Source organism: Alosa sapidissima, chromosome 24, assembly GCF_018492685.1.
Source record: "Alosa sapidissima isolate fAloSap1 chromosome 24, fAloSap1.pri, whole genome shotgun sequence".
Taxonomy (NCBI): Eukaryota; Metazoa; Chordata; class Actinopteri; order Clupeiformes; family Clupeidae; genus Alosa; species Alosa sapidissima.
The window spans coordinates 28444583-28469353 of record NC_055980.1 but is presented as its reverse complement, the minus strand read 5'-3'; the positions used below and the strand labels follow the sequence as shown (position 1 = coordinate 28469353).

General features: G+C 45.6%; 2 protein-coding genes and 1 long non-coding RNA gene across 3 annotated transcripts; all 3 read right to left on the bottom strand.

Moving 5' to 3' along the window:
- Positions 1-3833: 3833 nt before the first annotated feature.
- On the bottom strand, positions 3834-16502 carry LOC121699945. The gene is made up of 3 exons (XR_006027083.1): positions 16487-16502; positions 10736-10745; positions 3834-3908 (listed from the first exon to the last, which is right to left on the bottom strand). It is a non-coding gene; the product is annotated as an uncharacterized LOC121699945 (long non-coding RNA).
- On the bottom strand, positions 6455-11627 carry LOC121699941 (myeloid-associated differentiation marker homolog). Its single transcript, XM_042082517.1, has one exon. It carries the CDS (start codon positions 10298-10300, stop codon positions 9428-9430), a length of 873 nt encoding a protein of 290 aa, XP_041938451.1. The 5' UTR covers positions 10301-11627; the 3' UTR covers positions 6455-9427.
- Positions 16503-19139: 2637 nt separating the features above from the next.
- On the bottom strand, positions 19140-21010 carry LOC121699942 (myeloid-associated differentiation marker homolog). The gene has a single exon (XM_042082518.1). It carries the CDS (start codon positions 20700-20702, stop codon positions 19866-19868), a length of 837 nt encoding a protein of 278 aa, XP_041938452.1. The 5' UTR covers positions 20703-21010; the 3' UTR covers positions 19140-19865.
- Positions 21011-24771: the final 3761 nt, after the last annotated feature.

Below are 24771 nucleotides of genomic sequence, written 5' to 3'. Positions count from 1 at the left end.
TGGCAAATGGTTACATAGCCTGTTAATATGACATGACACATTTAACATAGTTTTTTTTATTTATTTATGTATTTATTTAATCATTGCAGATTCGTCCACTGCAGAGTTGCAGATGCCTGAAAGCCAGGAACGAAGTAGGAATAAGTATCTATTTTTTTTATTATTAATGTTTGTCTATTTTGGTTTTATTTTGTAGTTGAAGATTGCTCATTTAATGCACATTTGCGGATTTGTTCTGCAAATGTGTTGAAAAACAAGTCATTAAACTGATGTACTTGTTTACAACAAATACAAATGCTGTTGTATTTTGTTATTTGTCAATTCAACTTCAGTAAACCACCCTTAGTGCTTCACTTTGAATATGAATGTTTCAAATAAATCTGTGATTTTAGTACCCTCTAAGATTAAAAGGTGACAGGGTTGGTGTAAATAACAACTATATTAATACATTGGTTTACCAAGCACATGGGGCCAGAAGTCTAGAGCGGAGCCCCAAAACATTTTTGGCATGTGAGCAAGGATGGATTACTGAATGAGCCTACCGAGTCCTTATGCATCTGTGTCCAGGGGGACAGTAGTTCATAATCAGTCACTGTATTAATACATAATCTAACTGTATTAATTTATAATATGACATTATAGTGTGAAGTTGTCAATTATCGCCAAGCACAGGTGACTGCGTTGTGGGAGGGGGCCCCCAAATCAAATTCTGCTTAGGGCCCCCAAAAGGCTCGGGCCGGCACTGACCAACCATTTCGTTTGAAAATTCTTAAAACAACGATGTTTTTTAATACTTCAAAACAACATTTGCTAAATGAACCTTACATTTTTCAGTAGCCATAGGTGTGTAGATTTGAACCAAATCTAGTTTGGTTCTTACCGGGGCTTTTACTGCCTGAAATATCCAATTTTGTTTACCATGCTCAGAGTTTAGTGCTGGGCTGGTGGGTGCCTATTCCCAACCTTTCTCAGGCACATGAATAGCCTGACGAGCCAGACCCACATTAAAATGTAGGGTCTGGGCACTCACCGTTCGCAGAGCTCTCTCTTCCTTCTGTCTTCCTCTCTCTCATCCCCTTCCTCGCCCCCTCATCAATCTCTCTCTCTCTCTCTTTCCTTCTGTCTTCCTCTCTCTCGACCCCTTCCTCACCCCCTCATCAATCTCTCTCTCTCTCTCTCTTTCCTTCTGTCTTCCTCTCTCTCGACCCCTTCCTCGCCCCCTCATCAATCTCTCTCTCTCTCAATTCAATTCAATAATCCAATTAAATTCAATTCGAATTCAAAAGGTTATTGACATGACAAATAGTTAGACATTTGTATTGCCAAAGTACATAAATGTTAGCCTGACGAGCCAGACCCACATTAAAATGTAGGGTCTGGGCACTCACCATTCGCAGTGCTCAGTCCGAGGGGCGGGATAATCGGTTGTCTTTCAAATTCCCTCTGCACGCAATTGGACAGCGCTGAGTCCCATGCGTTTTCCCACCAGTGGAGCTAGTTGGCTAGTTCAAACTTTTGCCAACTTAACTCATTGAATGCCAAGCTGTTTTCAGGAGCTTTGTCCTAGAGTGCCAGCAATCTAGACCATTGTTGATGATTTTTGTACAGCCACAGCATATTCTGTGTTATAGCTATGAACACATACAATGGCTCAATTTGACCTGACGTGCATGCGTCACTGATTCGACCCAAAGCGGCAACCGAGTTATGATAAAATGTCCAGATTGTGCGTTTTCATTCATTGTTATTGAATTCGTAAGCTGGGATTCCTCTCGGTAACAATTACGTTTAAAGGTAGCCTAGCCTCCTGCTTTTTCAGAAGGGGCGGCAGTCAGGCTACTGACAGAGCGATGTACAGTGGCAGTGCGACGCACAGTGGCTGAAAGTGGTACTAAAGCTTCACGCAGCTTCACGCCTCGTAATGCGCGACTGAAGTGGCCATTTGAAAGCAATGCCCACTGTATATACAAATAAAAGCAAAATAAAGCCAGCCTACGGAATTAATAAAAAGTAAATCATGCATAATTTAAAAATAACTCAATAGGCTACTTGGCTACGCAATAAGGTTTCCATTACAGCACCGCAGACGTTTAATGAACGCATGAAAGCGGATGGTTTGTTTGAAATCCCGACACTCTTTCAACTACATGGAACGTAATAGTGATCATCAAATACCTCCCCAGATTTCAGTGCCCATCAGTCCCAACATTTAACAATATAATCAAACAGTCCAAAAGTAAATTAAATATCAAACTAAACCGTGAATCCAATGAAAATGACAATGAAGCACTAAACAGATGCTGAAAACAGCACTGGTATTTCGCACGGCAAAAGTGAGGGGGTCCAAACTAACAATTCTAAAAAGTGGGTGGGTGTTTTGTAAGAATTTAAGAAATGTTTTGTATATTTTAACTTTTAAATGCATCAATCAGCTGCACTTTCAAAATAAATTCAGAGGTCAGACTTGCTTATTTTTATGGAAATATTTGTGCTGTAGCCTAAGCTATTTTGCACTTCAGAATTATAACCATGCACACACAGGTGGAACAGTTAGGTGATATTGCAATAAGTTCACAACCACAAAAACATATGCTACATTTCACAGTTCAGAAATGTTAAAAAATGTGTTGACATTTCGGCACTCCATGAAATTATGCAGAAGTGGTCACCTGTGTTATTCAGCTAGTTTATTTAAGATAATATATTGGTCGTTGTAATGGCCATAGCCTATAGCCTACATGCTATTCCTTTTTCAGGATGTACCCATATCTGCATGATGTGAATGTTTGCATATGGCTTATGTCAGGCTTTATATCAATATTTGTGTCTCGTTATTTGATTTTCTTCATATTTTTGCATTAATGTCACTAGGAAGCATGGCAATATAAATATATTCATTTATCTGTAATGGGATTGGCTGGAACCTGACAATATAAGAACCATGATAGTGGGATAATCTATGGCTGAGCAATTTACAAAAATGTATGTAGGCCTACTGACAAATAGTTTACATTAGAATGCATTATAATTTCGCCCCAATGAGGCTATGTAGAAATGTGTTGCAATTTCAAAACCGGATTACTTAGGAACCACTTATTGTACAAAGGCATGTTTTATATTCTCGTATTCGGTACGGTTTGCTGTTTATTGTGATATTGGGTTTACCACGTGTTGTGTGAAGGGTTAGTGAAATATTAAACCGAGAGTAATGGGTGTGCACTGTGTGCAAAATGCAAATATGATTAGCCTAAATTGCACGCCGGTTCAATGTTAATTTTCTCGCGAACCATATATCACAGTAACTTGGCGCAAATAATAGCTTAGATTCCGCACGTTCACCTGATGTGTGATATCATATGTATAGGTTTAGTTTAGTTGAATCTCATCTGCCAGGTATTTGACCTACCAGGTTGACACTTCAGCGTGAAAAATACTCAATAATACTCAAAGCATACCTGAAGCCGGGGAAATGCGGGGGGAATGCGCCTGGGACGGCTTCTGAAGTAGCATCGCAAATGAGAGAAAATGTATAAAATTCCACAGACAGGGGGTGCTCTTGAACCCTCTCACCGTCTCTGAAAGCATAACCGTGGCTCAACAGGTAGATCTATAGATAGGCTAAACTCATTTTTAGGCATCTGACCGACCGGGTTGACACTTCAGCGTGAGAAATCGGGGGTGTGGCGTGTGAGTGTGTGAAACCAATCAAATGCGTGTCTCACGGCCAATGCGTGAGAGTTGGCACTTATGTTCATGGCTAATGTCTGAAACACTTCGTGACACAATGCGATCCTTAACTTTCACCAGCAGAGGTCCTCATAGAGTTCTGAAGCTTCAAGTACTGAACCTTTTTTCGATACAATTGGATTGAAAGCTTCACTGGTTCAGAAAGCTTCAGTTCGCCATCACTAACATTTATGTTAAAACAAGCACTCGTCAAACTTGTCTTGTCACACCAATGTTTATTTTAAGTTAAAACTACACAGCAGAAAAGTCATATTGCAAAATGTTTGTCTCACCAGCATTCAGCGTCTCGTCTTCTGTTTGTTTTGTTAAAAGATTCCTAATGCCTAGTTCCGGGGTTTATTTAACGTAGTGACTTCCAAGTTCACCGGAAGTGAACCCATGTTTTAATAATTATTTTGTATAGGCTGATAAAAGAATGTTGGTTATGCCAATTTGAATTAAGATGTTTAAAAAATATGTCCTTATAATTATCCAGGTATTTGGAGAGTGTTTTCTAGCAGTTTTAGTACATTTATTGTTAGCCCACCGGTGTTACCCCCTGTATTGTTTGATAGCGTTGGTATGATCCAATTTAGAGGGGCACTTGGGCCTAATATAAGCCTCCCCAAAGTTGGTAGAGAGAGCAGGTCATGGACAGACGTGGGTCTTGTAGCGCTCCTACTTAAGGTGTTGTTGACTGTTGTGAATTCATTGTTGATTGTCTAGACATTTTTTTGACTATCATGCCAGTTTATTTTCTTTATTGAAAAAGTTTTTGTTTTCCTTTTTTTTTTGCTTTATTATTATTAATGATTAATTAATTGCCTACGGGCCTTATTTTGGGGAAAAATAAAATCCCATCTTCTACAAAATCTTCCTCGGAGTCCTTCCTGAGAGTGTTCCACCTCTGATGTGGCTCTGATGTGGTCCTGATGTGGCCCTGATGTGGCCCTGATGTGGCCCTGATGTGGCTCGGAGTCCTTCCTGAGAGTGTTCCACCTTTTGCTCAACCCGCCTCGACACACTTACCCTTAACATGGTGACATGAGGGGAGGTGGAAAGCTGTGACATGCTTGGGAGACGTCAGGCTATGGACACACACACACACACACACACACAAGGCTATGGAAAGATTTTGCTGACAAATTCTAAAATTCTATTCTATCTTAACGTAGAAACTGCTACGTATGCATTCCACATAATACATTGCCTGGATTGCATGTACAGTCATGTAAATAGTACATGTGAATTCAGTTGTAAATGTAATGGTGTTGGTGATGAGTGGTGTTATGTTACGCTAATATTGTTTTATATTTGAAAATGTCCAGATGCACTCCAGAAATGTTTGCAGAGACCCTCACCTCTTGAAGAAAGCTCAGCTGATCCCCCAGGTTCACCTCTCTCTGAGCCTTGTAAGTGTGTTGATTTATTATAGGCTAGTTATTGGTGGTAGTAATAGTATTAGTTTTAGTAGTAGAAGTAGTAGTGGGCTATACGTGCACATGGTCTAACTGTATTTGTACAATGTTCTAATGTGGTAGGACTATAGAAATGACCAAATACAATGGTGTGACTAACAGCATGGATGGATTCTATGCTTGAACACAGCAGCAGGTGAAGGGACATGTAGGACATCTAGTACTTCAGCAACCAGTGAAACACAGACCAGAACCAGGGGCAGCGCAGAATGGATAAACGAGGGGCGTATTAAAGCCACATGGCTAATTCAGTTGTTGGAGTTTGTAAAAGACGATTTATGTTGATGTTCTTTCTGTTTTCCAAAACCGAAGTTTCAAAGTTACTAAAAATAAAAATGTTCTGAGACCATTCTATTGCCTGTGGTTCATGTATCAAACATAAATGTACAGTATAATACATACACAAATCTCAGTATCGCCAATGGGCTAGGGCGGCCCTGTGTGTGTGTGTGTGTGTCTGTGTGTGTGTTTACACTTGTAAAGAGTGTGCAAGTGCAGTTTAATAATAGTGATCACAATCTAACAAAATCACAGTTTTATTAACATACTGGAAGAACAACTACCAGCAACAGTAATATCAATAGCTTTTAAAACACACAGTTTTATTAACATACTGGAACAGTAATATCAATAACTTTTAAAACACACAGTTTTATTAACATACTGGAACAGTAATATCAATAACTCTTAAAACACACAGTTTTATTAACATACTAGAACAGTAATATCAATAACTATTAAAACACACAGACTACTAAATAATGCATCACTAATATTAACTCATTGAGTGCCAAAAACTGATTTTGGGAACTCTGTGATGAATGGAAATGAAATATATGACCATCAAAAACTCATGAAAACGCACAATCTGGACATTTTATCATAACTCGGTTGCCGCTTTGGGTCAAATCAGTGACGCATACACGTCAGCTCAAAACCAGGCCATTTTCGTGGCTCTATCACTAGGTGGCAGTCTCGCCAGGTCACTTCCCGGAAACTTTACAGGCAACACTTCATATTTCATGAAAGACGTTATATCTCCATTTTTATAGAAAAAAAACAGCGATTTTGATGAAAACTAGCCACTGTTTAGCTTGGGATTTCTCAGGAACAGAGGCGTGTAGAAATACACGGTTTGCGTTCATAGCTATAACACAGAATATGCTGTGGCTGTACAAAATCATCAACAATGGTCTAGATTGCTGGCACTCTAGGACAAAGCTTCCGAAAACAGCTTGGCATTCAATGAGTTAAGAGTAAGTCAGGGTCAGACAACAAGCTCAGAGCAGAGGATATGTGTATGTGTGTGTGTGTGGGGGTGTGTGACAGAATCCCAGCTCAGAGCAGAGGAGAAAAGGACAATCCCTTGAGTGATACCATTTGGAAACAGATCTCCAAATAGATGCGCAAATGGATGTGTGTGTGTGTTTGTGTGTGTGTGTGTGGTAAGAGAAGAGGGCACTAATGGTTGGAAGTGGCCATGAAACATTGATGAGATGGGTTTACCCTCTCTACTGCCCCCACAGGCCACCCCTGGAACAGCACTCCCTGTGTAGTCAGACAGTGGGCTCTGACTCCAACACTAAATCACTGGACGTCAGATCGACAGAGTCAAACAGAAACTAACATCACAGAAAATCCCCCAAATGTCCCTCTTCACTGTAAGTAGGTCCCTTAGCATAGCAGTGTGTGTGGGTTGATATGAGAGCCTTGTCCACTCTGATGGGGGCGGCTGGGAGTTCAAATTTAGTAGTGAGTCTGAGGCACTCAAGAGGATATTTGTAAGTATAAAGCCTTTACTGAGCTGCCCTGAGAAAGGCCATTTGGCTGAAACATGTTGGCATGATTTTAATTGATAGCCAAGCTCAGTAAAGGCTTTTTTTCACTGACAAATATCCTCTTGAGTGCCTCAGACTCACTACTAAATTTAAAATCGTGTTGGATCTCTAAACTGAAGGGCACCAGAGGAGTACAAATGTCTCTACACCCATGCAGCACTCTTGGTGAAACTCGTTTGTGGCTGCTGGAAGTTGTAGACATGTCCAATGTAAAGAGGGCTGCTGGGAGTTGTAGGCATGTCCAATGTAAAGGGGGCTGCTGGGGGTGGTAGGCATGTGACATTATAAAAGGGGAGAAAGTTTTCATGCAAGAGAGGAAAGATGGATGGAGAGAGAGAGAAATATTGAAGTCAGCAAGTGACTTTCATTCTCCTCTGTTTTATAGGAGAGGGGTCTGACGCAGTTAATGACTCAAACCTCAACCTTAACCATTCAGAATCAGCTGACCTTCACCACTCATTTTCAAATTTCTCACAAGGGCAAAGGCAACTTATCTTCTCTCTCTCTCTCTCTCTCTCTCTTTTTCTTTCTAACATATATATTCTCTCTCTCGTTGCTCTCCTCCCCCTTCCCTGCTCTGGTCCTCCTCTCCAGGGAAGGCTGAAACCCATTTCCTGCTCCATTCCCACGTAAGGATGGTGTGGCACTGGTCCATTAAATGTCATTTTCAATCTACATTAGCATTAAATATCCTCCGCTTTAGCGCTAACATGGCAAATCTACATTAGCATATCTCTCATTAGACCCATTCCTGCTGGAAATGTCATATCAATACTTAATTACCGGTAACTCTTCAGACTATACTTTTACATGTCTGAATGGACATCTATAGGCTATATCCTAAATCTATAGTCTTTATCCACCTATAATATATACCAAGGAGTGTCCATTAAACATAATTTCCTCTGTTGATGCCAATCAACACCAGCAACTACTGACTCCCCCTACTGGACAGAAGTAGTCACTGCACTAGATGGAGGTTAGTTTCCCCGCTCTCTCTCTCTCTCTCTCTCTGAGGGCAGACTACAGGGTTTCTGTGTAGCTGTCTATGTGGACTGTTCCTTTTTGTTCTTGTTCTAGAACCCATGGGAATGTTTGGGTTTTAACAACCACACATGGGACCTAACAGCGTTCTGAATTCCACTAATATGAGAGACTGAGAGAGAGGATGCTGTGGCAGCAAATACTGCAGCATGCAGACACAACACCATTCTCAGATAGCAGCCAGAATGGGGGTGGGTCACAAGGGCAATGTGCACATCAGGGTGCAGGGTGCCAATCAGATATGGGCCCCTAATTTGATTGCCAGAGCCTGTCATTAAGCAAAATTCTTGTGCATGAAACACAGCTATTTAGAGTTATAAGGGAGTATTAAGCTATTTTATCTCATCTCATATCTTAAACACACACACACACACACACACAAGAAGAAAGACGGGAAGTCAGAAAGACAGAAACCATTTGTCTGCAGTCATTGATTTCTCATCCATGTCTCTTTTTCAGAAGCGTTCCTCATCCATCATCAGTGACAGAGTCACTGGAACGCCCCCTGATGGACAACTAATGATGTGACGTCCAGTTCACCCACAGGAACTAATGATGGCAGAGCCCTCTAAAGGACAAACGGGCAAACCGGACTGAAGTCTCATGCATCCTCCTCTGCTCTATGTGTGTGTGTGTGTGTGTGTGTGTGTGTGTCCACACCAAACAGGAACACGGTCATTAGGTCATTAGGTCATGTCCACACAGGAACACGGTCATTAGGTCATGTCCACACCAAACAGGAAACAGGAACACGGTCATTAGGTCATGTCCACACCAAACAGGAAACAGGAACACAGTCATTAGGTCATGTCCACACAGGAACACGGTCATTAGGTCATGTCCACACCAAACAGGAAACAGGAACACGGTCATTAGGTCATGTCCACGCCAAACAGGAAACAGGAACACGGTCATTAGGTCATTAGGTCATGTCCACACCAAACAGGAAACAGGAACACGGTCATTAGGTCATGTCCACACCAAACAGGAAACAGGAACACGGTCATTAGGTCATTAGGTCATGTCCACACCAAAACAACAGCTATATTTTTTCTTACCGTTTTCACACCTTTTACGACACCGGTAAAACAAAACCTTGCGTCCACACAAAGAGGTGAAACGCTGCAGTGCATATGCCAGGCCAGTCATAGAGTCACAGGAACACGAAGAGTGTGTGAGTGTGTGTGTGTGTGTGAGTAGGGCCAGTGTGTGTGTGTGTGTGAGAGAGTAGGACCAGTGTGTGTGTGTGTGTGTGTGTGTGTGTGTGTGTGTGTGTGTGAGAGAGTAGGGCCAGTGTGTGTGTGTGTGTGTGAGAAGTAGGGCCAGTGTTTGAGACCCTTTCTAGCTCCGTCGCTGAACGAAGAACACCAGGTGGATGGAGTAGGCGGCGTCCAGGATGTAGACCCCCAGGTTGATGACCGTCATGAACGTCACGACGACCAGCGCGTCCCAGGCCAGACAGGGGCTTCTGGCCGTGCAGTTGGTGGGCCGCGGATGCTTCTGGAAGCTGTAGAGCGGCCAGACGACGACCGCGCTCATGTACATGAGCACGGCGAGGACATTGTAGATGCAGACGAGCTTGTCCAGGAACGGGATGTAGGTCAGCAGCTGGCCCACGGTGAGGACGATGATGAGCAGGGCGAAGATGAAGCACAGCGCGTACACGGCCACGCACCACTGCAGCGCTGCATGCGACGCGTAGCGCTCCGGGACCAGCGACGTGAAGATGATGCACGCCACGAACGTCTCCAGGATCTTCAGGAGGCCCGGTACCGTGGACAGGAAGCCGCTCACCTGGCCCGACCGCCGGAAGAAGCGGACCAGCACCACCTCGCCGATGTACGCCGCCACGCTCACCCACGACACCACGGTGGCGGCCACCTGGCGTCCGCAGTCGGGGCAGGAGAACACGACGGAGGGGTAGATGATGGAGGCGGCCAGCAGCATGAGAGCGGCCAGCATGGCGAAGGCGGTGGTGAAGTCGTCCCAGGAGATGGGCAGGCGCGCGCTGAGCGTGCTGAACTCCAGCACCAGGATCAGCAGGGTGAGCGCGCAGCAGAACACCCAGCTGAACATGCACCAGGCCCAGTAGGACGAGGACAGGTGCCCCACCGACGCCACCAGGGCGAAGCTCACCAGCGTCAGCGCCACCTCCAGCACGCGCAGGATGCCCAGAGGTTGGGACACCGCACGCAGGTCCACATGCTGCACCATACTGCACCACCAGGGGGCGCTGTGGTAGCCTCCGCTAGCGTTATCAGCGTAGTAGAGCTAGCCTCCTGACTAGAGTGTGTAGAGGAGTTAGCCTCCGCTAAAGTTAGCAGCACAGTAGAGCTAGCCTCCTGACTAGAGTGTGTAGAGGAGTTAGCCTCCGCTAAAGTTGGCAGTGCACTAGAATTAGTCTCTTGACTAGAATGTGTAGGGGAGCTAGCCTCCACTAGAAGTAGCAGTCTAATGGAGTTAGCCTCCGCTAAGAGTAGCAGCGCAGTAGAGATAGTAGAGCTAGCCTCCGCTAGAAGTAGCAGCGCAGTAGAGATAGTAGAGCTAGCCTCCGCTAGAAATAGCAGCGCAGTAGAGATAGTAGAGCTAGCCTCCGCTAGAAGTAGCAGTGCAGTAGAGTTAGCCTCTTGATCAGAGTGTGTAGTAGACCTAGCCTCCGCTAGAAGTAGCAGTCCAGTAGAGCTAGCCTCCTGACCAGAGGCTATAGTAAAGTTACAGCACACAACTACAGCACAGGTAAACAGCAGTAGAGCAGTCAGTGTAATGAGCCAATAGCAGAGTCCAGTACAATAGAGATAGAAAACAATATAGTCAGTCCAATCTATCCAATAATATTAGCATTTGCTATAATTAGCCAGCAGTAGTGTTAATCTCCAGGATAATTAGGCAGCAATGATCTTGGGCTCTCAAATAGAATCTGATAAAATTAGCATTAGCCAGCACAGTTAGCCTGTGGTAGTTTTACTCCACTGCAGTTAGCCAGCACAGTTAGCCTGTGGTTGTAATGTTCCACTGCACTTAGCCAGCACAGTTAGCCTGCTCCACTGTAGTTAGCCAGCAGTTAGCCTGTGGTTGTGATGTTCCACTAGAGTTAGCCAGTACAGTTAGCCTGTGGTAGTTCTGCTCCACTGCAGTTAGCAAGCAGTTAGCCTGTGGTGCTGTCAACATTCAGTAAAGTTAGCCTTAAAGTTAGCCTAAACAACTGTCCTCCTGAAGAGTTGGCCCTCAGATGTGTCATCCAACAGCGATGGTCCTCCAGTAAAGTTGACATATGTGGTGGTCAGAATTATTCCATCACTTTGTCCCGTGTACACGTGTCTGTCTGGGTCTCGTCCTCACAGTGTTGAAGACAGAGCACAGGAACGTACCTGTGGCCAGTGCGTGTGTGTGTGCGTGTGTGTGTCCCGGTCTCTCGTCTTTGCTCTCAGTTGTTCCTGTCCTGCGCTCCTCTTCTCTCTCCTTTGCTCTTTCTCCTCATGGTGATTCTGAGGAGGGTGTGGCAGCCCCCCCCCCCCTACCCAGAGTCCACGGGTGTGTGTGTGTGTGTGTGTGTGTGTGTGTTTAGGTGTGTGAGGTGTGCTTACCTGAATGTGACTTCAGGGTTAGGGGAATGAGATCACAGGTCTGAAGGAGTTATGATGAAAACTGAGTTTGTGAGGTATGTGAGCTGAGTGTGTGTGTGTGTGTGTATGTGCAGCATAAAAGCCTTATCTGTGGGTTTATGGCTTCTTGAGGTTTACTCAGTCACATCTTATCCAGCTCTTATCAGAGATTCAGAGATTCACTCGCTGGACTCTGCTCAGCACCACAGGCACTCTCTCTCTCTCTCTCTTCCTCTCTCTCACCCTCTCTCTCTCTCCTTCCCTCTCTCTCACCCTTTCTCTCTCTCCCTCTCTCTCTCTCTCTCTCTCTCTCTCTCTCTCTCTCACACACACAGACACACACTTTCCCTCAACGCCCTCAACAAATATCTCTCGTCTCCATCTTAGGATGCCAGTGTGCATGGCCTGTATGTCTTGTGTATGGTACAGTATGCATGGCCTGCATGTCTTGTGTATGGTACAGTATGCATGGCCTGCATGTCTTGTGTATGGTACAGTATGTACAATATGAGTGTGTATCTACACCAGGGGGCTCCAGCAGGGAGTTTGATCTGTTTTGAGTAGCTCTCCAAAAGACAACGCAGTCACTTGGTAAACCTGTTAAAGGCACACTATGCAGGTTTTTTAGCTTAATATGCAAGTTTAGCTTAATGTACCTTCATTTAACAGCTTCAGAGTCATTGGAATGGTTATATGACTTTTTTGGGGTTGAATGGTGGCCGTGTCGCTTCCCTGAATGGTGGCGCCTGTGAGCGGAAAAACCGCCGCCGGCCTCAGTGTCAGGAAGTCTACCGAGTGTAACGAATTGCTTTACTGCATTCAAACACACATACACGCCAGGCACCGGCTAGAAAAAGGTAGCGATGGAGTTTCTCGGACATTCGTCATGACAGAGCCAGCGAAAAAGAAGCAAAAACCGAGAAAACGGTAAGGAAATTGCCAATACTGCATAGTTTACCTTTAACGGCCGTGGCCTACTGGTTAGAGTTTCTGACTTGTAACCGGAGGGTTGCCGGTTTGAACCCCGAATAGGAATGGCTGAAGTGCCCTTGAGCAAGGCACCTAACCCCTCACTGCTCCCCGAGCACCGCTGTGCTGAAGTGCCCTTGAGCAAGGCACCTAACCCCTCACTGCTCCCCGAGCGCCGCTGTGCTGAAGTGCCCTTGAGCAAGGCACCTGACCCCTCACTGCTCTCCCATGCCCACATCCACGGCTGAAGTGCCCTTGAGCAAGGCACCTGACCCCTCACTGCTCCCCGAGCGCCGCTGTGCTGAAGTGCCCTTGAGCAAGGCACCTGACCCCTCACTGCTCCCCGAGCGCCGCTGTTGTTGCAGGCAGCTCACTGAGTCGGGATTGAGGTGTGTGCTTCACCTCACTGTGTGTTCACTGTGTGCTGAGTGTGTTTCACTAATTCACGGATTGGGATAAATGCAGAGACCAAATTCCCCTCACAAAAGATAAAAAGAGTATATATACTTATACTTATACTTATATAGGGATCAAAAGAGTATATATACTTACACTTATATAGGGATCAAAAGAGTATATATACTTATACTTATACTATACTATATATACTTACTTATTCAATCAAATCAAACTCACAGCCATCCTGCCCACTTGACACCAAATGGTTCCAAGTTCTGCTGTTCGGTTCAGTTCAGGCTGGTTTGGTTAGTCAGTGATGGCTTCACATGAGGCCCACCAAGCACACCCCTGGACATTAACCAGGCCAGTGGAAGTATACCATGTAACATAAGGTATGTAAGTATACAGTACAAGTATACCATGTAACATAAGGTATGTAAGTATACAGTGAAAGTATACTATTTAACATAGCCTAGTATAAGTATATATACTGTTTTGATCCCCTGAGGGAAATTTGGTCTCTGCATTTATCCCAATCTGGTTAATTAATTGATGTGTGTTTGTGTTTATGTGTGTGTGGGTGGTACTTATGTATTATGTGTGTGTGGGTGGCACTTATGCATTATGTGTGTGTGGGTGGCACTTATGCATTATGTGTGTGTGGGTGCCACTTATGCATGAAGTGAATGATTCCTGTGCATTAGATACGAGAGTGAAAAAGGAAGTTCCTTTAAGGCCAACAGCTGATAACACAATGGAAACTCTGATAACAACAGATCATAGGGAAGATGGAGGCTGAGATATCCACACACACACGCACACAGAGACCAACACACACACACTCTCACTCACACACACACAGACCGACACACACACACACACACACACACATTCTCACTCATACTCACACAGACCGACACACACACACACACACAGGTGTACTGTTGTATAAGTAAACCTGGTGCCACACCTCTGATAACACACTGACCTGGCTGCCCAGTGATTTGGAACAGTCCACCACAGATACACACACACACACACACACACAAACACATATACTCAGACACACACATGCACACTCACACACACACATACTCAGACACACATGCACACACACACACAAACACACACATACTCAAACACACACACACACATACTCAGACACACACAAACACACACGCACACACACATACTCAGACACACACAAACACACACACACACTCAGACACACACACACACACACACATACTCAGACACACACACACACAGATGTCCCCGCCCAGCTGCCACACCTGTGGTGTGTGGAACAGTCCACCTTTCTGGCAGGTGAAAGGGTATTTATTAATGTTTTATAGCTGCGCTCAACCTAACGTCTCACAGGTTGCTCAGCTACTTCACTTATGGGGATGTGTGTGTGTGTGTGTGTGTGTGTGTGTGTTTGTATGTGTGTGTGTGTGTGTGTGTGTGTGTGTGTGTGCTCAGCTACTTCACGTATGGGGATTCTCCAATGCCCCACCTCCTGCAGAAGCTTGTTACAGGGAGGTAGCCTTTTCACAATACACACACTTTTATGTGTTATATGACACACACAGGGAGGTAGCCAGCAGGTCATTTAGTTATTTTACCTGCTGAGCTCACAGAGCGCCGGAGTGTGTCTCCGATATCCAATCAGCTTCTAGTGCCCACAATGACATAATAGGGAGAAAATGAGAAAGAGAGGGAGGGAGAGAGAGAGAGAGAGAAGGAGGGAGGGATGGAGAGAGAGAAAGAGAGGGAGGGAGAGAGAGGGGGGGAGGGAGAGAGAGAGAAGGAGGGAGGAGACAAAAAGGGAGAGAGAGGGAGGGAGAGAGAGAGAGGGATGTTATCAGCTGTAATTGGGTTTTTTGTGTAAACACTCTTTCACCCTTCTGTGTTTCTGTACTGTTGCTATTGTGTGCATATATAACTCAGGTTTGGTTAACACACACACAGACACACACACATACTCACACACATGCAGCCGTGGCCTACTGGTTAGCGCTTCGGACTTGTAATGGGCATGTAATAGTGTAATAGTGATGGGCAAATGAAGCTTCAGTGTGAACCTAGCGACACTAGCTGAAAAGCAAAAAGATGGCCGCCACGCATACATTTTTCAACATAAAAGTCCTTAGCAAACCAATATTTTTGGTTACATATACTGGTTTGGGTAAGGACTTTTATGTTGAAAAATCTACATGTGGCAGCCATATTGGATTTTTTCATTAATGTTGCTAGCTTCACACTGCTGTGGTTTAGTGGTTCACCAAAGCTTCATTTGCCCATCACTAGTTGCCGGTTCGAACCCCGACCAGTAGGCACGGCTGAAGTGCCCTTGAGCAAAGCACCTAACCCCTCACTGCTCCCCGAGCGCCGCTGTAGCAGGCAGCTCACTGCGCTGGGATTAGTGTGTGCTTCACCTTACTGTGTGTACACTGTGTGCTGTGTGTGTTTCACTAATTCACGGATTGGGATAAATGCAGAGACCAAATTTCCCTCACGGGATCAAAAGAGTATATATACTTATACACAGGATCAAAAGAGTAGATATACTTATACACGGGATCAAAAGAGTAGATATACTTATACTTACAGTGCTACGACTGGAAGGACTTGGACACAATTCAACGGGCAATAAAATGTCATCACCAAGTTTTATTAAACGGACCCAGAGTAGCTCTCTCAGTGCCAGTTACCTGCAGGGTTAGAGCTCTCTCAGTGCCAGTTACCTGCAGGGTTAGAGCTCAGTCACCTGCAGGGTTAGAGCTCTCTCAGGGTCAGTCACCCCGCCAGGGACCTGCTGAGCTTGTAGCCCACATTTCAGTCGTCATGTACAGCGTGTGAACATGAACCATAAATAACCACAAGTATCGTGTTTTTTGAGGTTTCACAAGAAAAGCGCGTTCATTTCATTTATTTATTTATTTAAAGGACAGTGCACATGAATCAACATTTCTGTAAATGTGCCAGTGTTAGCCAGCAGGCTAATTAGCCTCTAGTATCGAATTCATTTCCAATGAGAGACGGGAGAGCGAAAAGTCTTTATCGTGGAGGCAGGTGGGCAGGCATGTGGGCAGATGGGCAGGTGTGTCCAGGAATCTCAGGACCGTGTCCGCCCTCCCCACCTGCATCCACGATAAGAATGTTCAGCTCTCGAGGATGGGGGTGGGGGGGGGGGGCCCACTTTAGTTTGAGTAACAAAATTGAGGAAATATTTGTGAGGTTAGACTTGTTGAATGTGTATCAAATAAGTTAGCAGGGTGTAATATGTATAAATATTTGTGAGGTTAGACTTGTTAAATGTGTATCAAATAAGTTAGCAGGGTGAAGTATGTATAAATATGTGTGAGCTGACACACTGCATCTGGCTTCAGGAGTTTATCTGCTGAATTAGCCAGTTTCAGGGAGTTACGCCCCCTACAGGCCAGAAAAGGGAGTGTCACCTCTCGGACTAGCAGGTAACACAGTAACCTGCTTGGCTTCGAAAACATCTCTAACAAACAGCTGTAATCAGACACATATTTGTCAGCTTGCTTGCATTTTTCTCTAGGAGGTCTGAGTGACTGCCCTGCCTCAAGAGTGACCACACTAGTAGTGACAAACACTGAGGAGTGTATCTGCGCGACTGACCACACCTCTGCATGTCTCGCCATTACTCAGCCTTCTAGTGAAGGGCCTGGCAGTGAGGTCAGTAGTTGTGTAAATAATCAATCAGTCATCCGTCATGGCTACTGATATGAGCCAGGTATCCGTCATGCACAGGAAAGGCTGCTAATATGAGCCAGGCAGGAGTTGAGGGCTTGGCTACTGGCTCCCACAGAGTCACACAGAGCTCTGCAGTACAACTGCACTGAGTTACTGAGAGGCAGTAGCACGGCGTAAGCCCTAGTGGCTCAGGAACTGGGCTAGCCTGCAGTAGTAACGTAGAGGCTAAGGAACTGGGCTAGCGTGCAGTAGTAGTGTAGTGGATAAGGAACTGGGCTAGCGTGCAGTAGTAGTGTAGTGGATAAGGAACTGGGCTAGCGTGCAGTAGTAGTGTAGTGGATAAGGAACTGGGCTAGCGTGCAGTAGTAGTGTAGTGGATAAGGAGCTGGGCTAGCGTGCAGTAGTAGTGTAGTGGATAAGGAACTGGGCTAGCGTGCAGTAGTAGTGTAGTGTATAAGGAACTGGGCTAGCATGCAGTAGTGTAGCGGTTAAGGAACTGGGCTAGCATGCAGTAGTAGTGTAGTGGATAAGGAACTGGGCTAGCGTGCAGTAGTAGTGTAGTGGATAAGGAACTGGGCTAGCGTGCAGTAGTAGTGTAGTGGATAAGGAGCTGGGCTAGCGTGCAGTAGTAGTGTAGTGGATAAGGAACTGGGCTAGCATGCAGTAGTAGTGTAGTGGATAAGGAACTGGGCTAGCGTGCAGTATTAGTGTAGTGGATAAGGAACTGGGCTAGCATGCAGTAGTAGTGTAGTGGATAAGGAACTGGGCTAGCGTGCAGTAGTAGTGTAGTGGATAAGGAACTGGGCTAGCCTGCAGTAGTAGCGTGCAGTTGTAGTGTAGTGGATAAGGAACTGGGCTAGCGTGCAGTAGTAGTGTAGTGGAAGTGGGCTAGCATGCAGTAGTAGTGTAGTGGATAAGGAACTGGGCTAGCATGCAGTAGTAGTGTAGTGGAACTGGGCTAGCATGCAGTAGTAGTGTAGTGGATAAGGAACTGGGCTAGCATGCAGTATTAGTGTAGTGGATAAGGAACTGGGCTAGCGTGCAGTAGTAGTGTAGTGGATAAGGAACTGGGCTAGCATGCAGTAGTAACGTAGAGGCTAAGGAACTGGGCTAGCATGCAGTAGTAGTGTAGTGGATAAGGAACTGGGCTAGCATGCAGTAGTAGTGTAGTGTAGTGGATAAGGAACTGGGCTAGCATGCAGTAGTAGTGTAGTGGATAAGGAACTGGGCTAGCATGCAGTAGTAGTGTAGTGGATAAGGAACTGGGCTAGCGTGCAGTATTAGTGTAGTGGATAAGGAACTGGGCTAGCGTGCAGTATTAGTGTAGTGGATAAGGAACTGGGCTAGCGTGCAGTAGTAGTGTAGTGGTTAAGGAGCTGGGCTAGCATGCAGTAGTAACGTAGAGGCTAAGGAACTGGGCTAGCATGCAGTATTAGTGTAGTGGATAAGGAACTGGGCTAGCATGCAGTATTAGTGTAGTGGAAGTGGGCTAGCATGCAGTAGTAGTGTAGTGGAACTGGGCTAGCGTGCAGTAGTAGTGTAGTGGAACTGGGCTAGCGTGCAGTAGTAGTGTAGTGGAACTGGGCTAGCGTGCAGTAGTAGTGTAGTGGAACTGGGCTAGCGTGCAGTATTAGTGTAGTGGATAAGGAACTGGGCTAGCGTGCAGTAGTAGTGTAGTGGATAAGGAACTGGGCTAGCGTGCAGTAGTAGTGTAGTGGTTAAGGAGCTGGGCTAGCATGCAGTAGTAACGTAGAGGCTAAGGAACTGGGCTAGCATGCAGTAGTAGTGTAGTGGATAAGGAACTGGGCTAGCGTGCAGTAGTAGTGTAGTGGATAAGGAACTGGGCTAGCGTGCAGTAGTAGTGTAGTGGATAAGGAACTGGGCTAGCGTGCAGTAGTAGTGTAGTGGATAAGGAACTGGGCTAGCGTGCAGTAGTAGTGTAGTGGATAAGGAACTGGGCTAGCATGCAGTAGTAGTGTAGTGGATAAGGAACTGGGCTAGCGTGCAGTAGTAGTGTAGTGGATAAGGAACTGGGCTAGCATGCAGTAGTAGTGTAGTGGATAAGGAACTGGGCTAGCATGCAGTAGTAGTGTAGAGGCTAAGGAACTGGGCTAGCATGCAGTAGTAACGTAGAGGCTAAGGAACTGGGCTAGCCTGCAGTATTAGTGTAGTGGATAAGGAACTGGGCTAGCGTGCAGTAGTAGTGTAGTGGATAAGGAACTGGGCTAGCGTGCAGTAGTAACCAGGCAGTAGCCCCCCGAGTTGCCTGTGTATGAAAGGTGCTATACAAATAAAGCTTATTATTATTATTATTATTATTATTAGACATGTTGTATATTAAGTATATTTAAATATAAGTATCAAGAACACACAACCTTTATTAGTCAGTATAAGCAAAGTATAATTCAATTTAGTGTATCTCTGCTCAGTACACAAAAAGTAAGTTATACGTATGAGTTCAAAATAAGTAGACCAACAGTATATTTTTGCTAAGGGACGACATACAGTGCAGTTAGCATCGAATGTGAAGAAACACTAGCAGCCCCAGGGGTCATCCTTATGCTCCCCTATGTAACATGACAGACAGTACAATTAGCATCAAATGTGAAGAAACAAACGTTCTAGTACAGCTAAACATGGACACATGTTTTGTTTGTTTTTGAAGTTCTCTTACAAAGGCAATTACAGCAGTTATGAAAAAACAGGCATGCTAAATGTAAACGCAGTTACAGCATTGATATAGATAGTCATTAGCATTAGCATTAAGTGTTAATGAATAATGGCACGTTAGCATTGGTTGTTAACAAATGAATATTAGCATCAGGTATTTATGAACACAAACTAGCAGCTAGACTCACAGTGCCTGGTCTGCTGGGGTGTGACCATGTGGCGTCTAAACTTGGGCACCGATGTTTCAGTCCTTTTAATGTCTCGGACGGTCAATGTATGATGCTGGTGTGATGAAGATGATGATGATGAAGATGGTGGTGGTGATGATGATGAAGATGATGAGGAGGATGAAGATGATGGTGGTGATGATGATGATGAGGAGGAGGATGATGAAGATGGCGGAGGAGAAAGATGGCCTAAGAGGCCGTGACGAAGAACACCATGCGAGCAGAGTAGATGGTGTCCACGATGTAGGCGATGAAGTTGACGCAGGTCATGAAGGACACGACCACCAGGCCGTCCCAGGGGCAGTGGTAGCATCCGCTGGGCCGCGGATTGTTCCGGAAGGCGTAGACGGGCCAGACGACGACGGCGGTGGCGTACATGAGCGCGGCGACGACGCTGCAGCCCACGAGCACGCGGTCCAGCGGGCAGGGGCAGGCGCCTAGCAACCGGCACACAGTGAGGAGGATGACCACGAGGGAGAAGATGAAGGCCAGCGCGTAGACCGCCACGCACCACTGCAGCCCGGCGAACGCCGCCACGCGGCCCGGCTCCAGCGAGATAAAGATGATGCACGCCACGAACGCCTCCAGCACCTTCAGCAGGCCGGGCACCGTGGTCAGGAATCCGCTGATCTCGCCCGGCCGCGCCCTCGTCAGCCCAACCTCGACCGCGTACGCCACGAAGGCCAGGCAGGACGTCACGGTGGCGGCCACCTGGCGTCCGCAGTCGGGGCAGGAGAACACGACGGAGGGGTAGATGATGGAGGCGGCCAGCAGCATGAGAGCGGCCAGCATGGCGAAGGCGGTGGTGAAGTCGTCCCAGGAGATGGGCAGGCGCGCGCTGAGCGTGCTGAACTCCAGCACCAGGATCAGCAGGGTGAGCGCGCAGCAGAACACCCAGCTGAACATGCACCAGGCCCAGTAGGATGAGGACAGGTGGCCCACCGACGCCACCAGGGCGAAGCTCACCAGCGTCAGCGCCACCTCCAGCACGCGCACCACGCTCAACGGCACCGACACCGTCACCATGGCGATGATCTGCGCACACACCGCAGCGCTCCGAGTGAATTTGATGAATTTACAGGTGGGGAAGTTTACACTTCTCCTTCTCCCTCTCGCTCTCTCTCTCTCTCTCTCCCTCTCTCTCTGTTGTCCTTTTCTTCTCTCTTAACAGCACGCTAGCGGATGGAAAGCCCTTAATGTCCTCCTGAGTCTGTGTCCTGAGTCTCCTCTCCTCTCCTCTACAAGTCTCGCTGTGCCCTCGGTCGTGTGTGTGCCAGCTGCACTGCCCTCGGCCCTCGTCCTGCCGTCCACTTTTGCCTGCGTTATCTGGCCGACTGCGATGTGTGTGTGAGTCATGATTGAGGAACTTCTGAGTTTTTGACCAGAAGCAGACACACCCTCTGGTATCAGCAAACACACCTAATTTAGACATGCGTGTGTAAGTGTACGGGAGAGTGTGTGTGTGTGTGTGTGCACCTAATTTAGACATGCGTGTGTAAGTGTACGGGAGAGTGTGTGTGTGTGTGTGTGTGTGTGCACCTAATTTAGACATGCGTGTGTAAGTGTACAGGAGAGAGTCTGTGTGGATACTGTATGATGTATATGTGAGTGTGTGTGTTTTTGTGTGCTCTGTGTATGTGTGTATGTGTTTTCATTTATACATGTGTGCATGTGTAAGTGAGAGTGTTTGTGTGTGTGTGTGTGAGTGTACTGTATGTAATGTACATCTACAGTATGTACAGAATGTCTATGTGTGTGTCTGCTTGTGTGAGGGTATGTGCCTGTGTGTGTCTGTATCTGTTTGCTTATGTTTATCAGTGTTTGTTCATATGTAAATCATTATGGGATGCAGAGACAACATTTACATTCTGTGTGTTTAGTGAGCGTTTATGTATGTGTGTTTGTCTGTGAGAGAGAGAGTGAGAAAGAGTGAAAGAGTGTGTGTGTGTGTGAGAGAGAGAGTGTGTGTGGGGGGTGTGTGTGTGTCTGTGAGAATGAGTGAGATATATAGAGTGTGTGTGTGTGTGTGAGAGAGTGAGATATACAATAGAGTGTGTTGAGTAAAGTAGAGATGGCACGTCACAGAGGGAGAGTGTGTGTGTGTGTGAGAGTGAGATATATAATAGAGTGTGTTGAGTAAAGTAGAGATGGCATCTCACAGAGTGTGTGTGTGTGTGTGTTGAGTAAAGTAGAGATGACATCTCACAGAGTGTGTGTGTGTGTGTGTTGAGTAAAGTAGAGATGACATCTCACAGAGTGTGTGTGTGTGTGTGTTGAGTAAAGTAGAGATGGCATCTCACAGAGTGTGTGTGTGTGTGTGTTGAGTAAAGTAGAGATGGCATCTCACAGAGAGAGGGAGAGTAGAATGATAATGAAATAAAAAAGAACATGATTTGGCTAGAATCCTAATTACACAGCGTCAGGACAAAGTCCACCTCTCTCTCCCTCCCTCTCTCCCCCCCCCCCCCCCTCTCTCACCCTCTTTCTCTCTCTCCCTCCCTCCCCCCCCCCCCTCTCTCTCTCTCCCTCTCCCCCCCCTCTCTCTTTCTCCCTCCCTCCCCCCCCCCTCTCTCTCTCTCCATCAGTCCCACCCTCCCCCTGTTCTCTCCTCATCCCTGTTCTGTCATTTAATACTCGAGTGAGACACCAGTAGGAATCTGTTTGTGTGAGTTGAGTGTGTGTGTGTGTGTGTGAGAAAGAGGGTTTGATTGTGTGTGTGTGTGAGAGAGAGAGAGAGAGTGTGCTTGATTGTGTGTGTGTGTGAGAGAGAGAGAGAGAGTGTTTGATCGTGTGTGTGTGTGTGAGAGAGAGAGGGTTTGACTGAGTGTGTGTGTGTGTGAGAGAGAGGTTTGATTGTGTGTGTGTGTGAGAGAAAGAGGGTTTGATTGAGTGTGTGTGTGTGTGTGTGAGAGAGAGTGTTTGATCGTGTGTGTGTGTGAGAGAGAGAGGGTTTGACTGAGTGTGTGTGTGTGTGAGAGAGAGAAGGTTTGATTGTATGTGTGTGAGAGAAAGAGGGTTTGATTGAGTGTGTGTGTGTGTGAGAGAGAGAGAGAGAGGGTTTGATTGTGTGTGTGTGTGTGTGTGTGAGAGAGAGAGAGAGGGTTTGATTGAATGTTTGTGTGAGTTTCGGTCTTTTAGGTGGTGAGGAGCTGTACCAGGCAGGCACTGAATCAGAACCTGTATTAGAAGCCACACCCTACACACACACACTCATACACACACCCCTCTGTGAACTCTCTTCCCTCCCTCTCTCTCTCACACTCACACACACACACACACACACAGACACACACGATAACAGAGCCTTTGCTGCATTGTACCCATGCTGCCTGCTCATAATGGTGGGGACCATGGAAGACCTCCTGCTTGAGAATGTTCATTTTGATTCTACTCTCACAATTCCTGAGTTCCCCCAACTGTCATCACTTCTGGCTATGAAAGAACATTACATGAGAATGTACAAATATAAAAACACCACCTACTACTTACCACTAGGGGGCGATATAAGGCTGTGCTACCACAGGCTCACCCAAGTCAAGTCAAGTCAACTTTATTTATATAGCGCATTTAATACACAGAGGTCATTCAATGTGCTTTACATGAACAAAAGCAAACAGGAATAGCTGATGAAAGCATAGAAGGGCAACAGTCAAAGAATAGTTAAAAAAAATAAAGATCATAAAAAATGAAAACTAAAACAGACAAAGTAAAATCATTTAAAGGGATAATCCACCATTTGGGGAATTACACTCATTTACCACCTCCCCTTGAGTTAAACAATTAATTGTTTCCTTTCTCCAGTTCATCCAGCCGTTCTCTGAGTCTGACGATACCAGTTTTAGCTTCAGCCTAGCATAGATCATTAAATCTGATTAGACCATTAGCTTCTTGCCTGCACACATCACATGTAAAAGTGACTAAGATTTCCGGTAATTTTCCTATTTAAAACTTGTCTCCTCTGAAGTTAGAAAGTGTAATAAGACCAACAGAAAATGAAACTTAGCGATTTTCTAGACTGATTTGACATGGAACTATACTCTCATTCAGGCGTATGTGCAAGCCAATGTTTCACCGATTTTGTATTTTTGTCTTTTGTTTTAGACCTGAGGGGAGGTGTCACGTAGTATTGTATCTTTATTGTATCTGTCTGTGTATCTTTACAGTGGCAAGATATGTTTGCAATATGTTAGCGCATATTTAATTAGATAATGCCTAATTTGCATATGCAAACATTTAATAACAGAAAACTTGTAATACATTTAACATTCTCATATTAATGTAAGTAATCAACTGGGGAAATTTCATAGTGATATCTGCTAGTTAAAAATGTTACCCTATTTACCTGTAGTGTCTAGCCTTACATTTTTGTGACTATTTATTACTCAGGACATAGCATTTTACAACAGCCAGAGTTCTGGAGCTATTGTTCTCCCCCTAAATGTTTTAACTTTCTATGTGATTCATTGTAAAATCAACCTACCTTTTCTATATAGCTAGCATACTGGTGGACACATGTCTACGAATGCATAGTCCTTACTCTTCAGTTGCATGTTTAGAGAATATAAATGTAATAGAAATATTTTGCAGAAATTGGTATATTGGTATTCAGGATTTGATCTATTGTGCACTTCACATCCTACCAAAATGTCATTATATGATCGCATTCCCAAATGCAATGGTATGGCAATGCAATGCAATGGAGTCCTCAATGACCTGCTCCTAGCCGCTGACTCAGGTAGGCCTGTGATCTTGGTGCTCTTAGATCTAACAGCAGCCTTCGACACTGTGGATCACAGGATCCTGCTGGCTCGGCTCGAGCATCATGTGGGCATCAAAGACTCAGCCCTGGGGTTCTTCCGGTCCTAACTGGCCGATAGGAGCTTCTCTGTCCAGCTAGGAGACTCTATCTCCTCTCCTGCCCCCCTCACCTGCGGGGTCCCTCAAGGCTCTATTCTGGGTCCCATCCTCTTTTTACTGTTCATTTTACCCCTCGGGGATATCCTGGCAAGACATAACATCTCCTTCCACTGCTATGCAGATGATGTCCAGCTGTATATCCCCCTTAAGGCTGATGGGCAGGCTGCACTCCATCTAC

Excerpts from the sequence above, each read along its gene's own strand:
- LOC121699942 (XM_042082518.1), bottom strand. The coding sequence starts at position 20,702 with ATGGTGACGGTGTCGGTGCCGTTGAGCGTGGTGCGCGTGCTGGAGGTG.
- LOC121699941 (XM_042082517.1), bottom strand. The coding sequence starts at position 10,300 with ATGGTGCAGCATGTGGACCTGCGTGCGGTGTCCCAACCTCTGGGCATC.